The 2,477-nt window shown below is 37.6% G+C and overlaps 1 protein-coding gene across 1 annotated transcript; it reads left to right on the top strand.

The window, feature by feature from the left end:
- Nucleotides 1-263: 263 nt before the first annotated feature.
- Nucleotides 264-1,801, top strand: LOC109212576 (RING-H2 finger protein ATL54-like). Its single transcript, XM_019376227.1, has one exon. The coding sequence runs from the start codon at nt 454-456 to the stop codon at nt 1,534-1,536; it is 1,083 nt and encodes a 360-aa protein (XP_019231772.1). The 5' UTR covers nt 264-453; the 3' UTR covers nt 1,537-1,801.
- Nucleotides 1,802-2,477: the final 676 nt, after the last annotated feature.

Genomic DNA, 2,477 nt, shown 5'->3' with positions numbered 1-2,477 from the left:
GGCTCTTTTCATGCACGAGCAGATTGAAATAACCTACAAATTGTAATCTACCAGTAAAGAGTAAAAGGGAGAGCGAAGAGAAACTGACATTAATTACTTGAAAAGTTTTTGAATTAAAATGATATTTGATCCATTTTGGATAAATATTTTGTTTTGGGCTAGTTTTGGGTGAAATTTTTCATAAAGTAACAATTTGGGTAGTTTTCCCTTTTCTTTATTCAATTAACCATAAGAATTCTCTTTCAAATTAACTAAAACAGAGCTAAGGAATCTTGCCACGCTTCTTCATTGACAACTACATATTTCAGAGAAAGTTTAGATACATGGATCACAATGACTCCTCAACCAAATCATCATTTTCTAGCCACAACCTAACCTAACTCCATTATTGTTTATTCAAGATCAAACTCCTAGCAACTCTAAAAAATTCTCACCATTCTCTTTGATAACTCAATGGCCATAAAACCAAGAAAGCTATTTCCAACTTCAAACCAAACAGCTGATTGTCATGATGTTTGTGACTTAACATGTCCTTATGGCTGTTATCCATACCCTGATATGGACAATTACATGCCACCACCAGCACTACTACAGCCACAATTGGCACCTCAATCGAGTAACAAAAATGTTCAAATCATTTCACCTTATGTAATCATCTCCGTCGCCTTGCTTGCTAGCTTGTTCCTACTTCTCAGCTACTACATAATCGTCGTGAGGAACTGCACGAATTGGAGACGTAGGAGACACTCACGAACACAATCAGAAGGCGTTAGCGAAGAGTTCTTGGATGAAAATCGAGGTCCGGTTATTGATCATCCCATTTGGTATATCAACACCGTAGGTCTTCAGCCTTCAGTTATCAATTTAATCACAATTTTCAAGTACAAAAAGGGGGATGGTTTGATTGATGGAACAGAGTGCTCTGTTTGTTTAAATGAATTCCAAGATGATGATTCTCTTAGGTTGTTACCAAAATGTAACCATGCCTTTCACATCCATTGTATTGACACATGGCTTATATCACACACAAACTGCCCCTTGTGTCGTGCTGCCATCGTCTCTAACACTGCAACGTCTGCTCCAGTGGGTACAATCGACCCCATCTCTAGTACTAATATGAGCTCCAATGAAGATAATGGCTCACAAAGAGAGATAATTGTAGAAGTGAATAGCAACAATGAAGCCAGAGATGAGGAATTTCAAGAAAATGTGAGGAGAGTGACGGGTGTGATTGAACGTCCTGAAACTTCGAAAAAAGAAAGGGGTGATAAAGATATGGAAGTACAACCAATGAGGAGGTCTGCTTCTATGGATTCTTCAATTTCTACAACCATAGGACTACAAATGGTTGTGTTACCAAAGGATGGAGGTGAAAAAAGCTGCGTTGAGACAACAAGAAATGAGGAAATAGGTTCAAATTCAAGAACGAAAAGGGTGATGGAGAGTGCTTCTTCAATGAAGAGGTCATTGTCTTATGGTGGGAGGTCATTATTCTCGAAACAACATCGAAATCCAAGTTCAGTACTTCCATTGTGAACAAATTTTAGTTGCTCAAAAACATTGTTGTTCTCTATATTATGTGTCCAAAAGAAAGGTTCAAGATCCTGAATCATGACATAACAGAAGAAAAATGGGGATTTATGGTAATTTTAAGTCTGAAATCTAACTGACTTACACTCGTTGTACAGGTATGTTAAAAAGCTTTAGTTCATAAATTAATTAGTCTTCTACCACCTCAACATCATCTGTAACGTGTTGTGCACCAAATTATAAGTATAATTCCTTATAGCATGAAGGATGATGACTGAGAATCTTACTTTTGCTTGGCATGATCAGTTACTTGGAATGAATATTAAAGGTGTGCCAGGTGATCAAATTTTATTAACTTTTCCGCAGTGATTCATGGTGCTAACAACTGAAATATACCAAGTAAAATGTAGTGGTGGAAACGCGGTCTTGTAGAAATGCGAGGTAAAACTCGGTATAATATACATAATGTGGTCCAACACTTTTCCAAAACTCATGCGAGCTTAGTACACCAAGCATGGCGGAAACAGGATTTCAGCTAAGGGAGTTCAAAAAGAAAAGGTTAAAAATTTAAAAGAGATTATGGCAAATGGAAATTAAACCAACAACCTCACAAGGTTTTGAACCCCATTTACGGTTGAGCTATGCTTTTAGGTATGCCAAGAGGATTCAAAATATAATATATAGAGTCACAAAATAGATCTGCCTTATATGTAGAGTGTAGTTTTCCGATGAAGCGGGGTCGGACCCCCTCCTTCCACCCCCTAAATCCGCCCCTGGCACCAGCAGGGGCGGATCCACGCTTAAGGATACCACTTCGTCGAAATATTTTACTAATTATATATATTAATACCGTGAGGAAACGGATAAATAGGAAAAAATAACACCATTTGACATAAATTGTCTTTCGGTACGTTGGCTATGTGCTTGATTTTGCTCAAAGATGTCAA

The sequence above is a fragment of the Nicotiana attenuata genome, unplaced genomic scaffold (genome assembly GCF_001879085.1).
Source record: "Nicotiana attenuata strain UT unplaced genomic scaffold, NIATTr2, whole genome shotgun sequence".
Classification (NCBI taxonomy): Eukaryota; Viridiplantae; Streptophyta; class Magnoliopsida; order Solanales; family Solanaceae; genus Nicotiana; species Nicotiana attenuata.
The sequence above is the reverse complement of the archived record's forward strand: the minus strand, read 5'-3'. Positions and strand labels throughout refer to the sequence as shown.

Bases quoted from the DNA above. Each gene is read 5' to 3' on its own strand.
- LOC109212576 (XM_019376227.1), top strand. From the start codon at position 454: ATGGCCATAAAACCAAGAAAGCTATTTCCAACTTCAAACCAAACAGCT.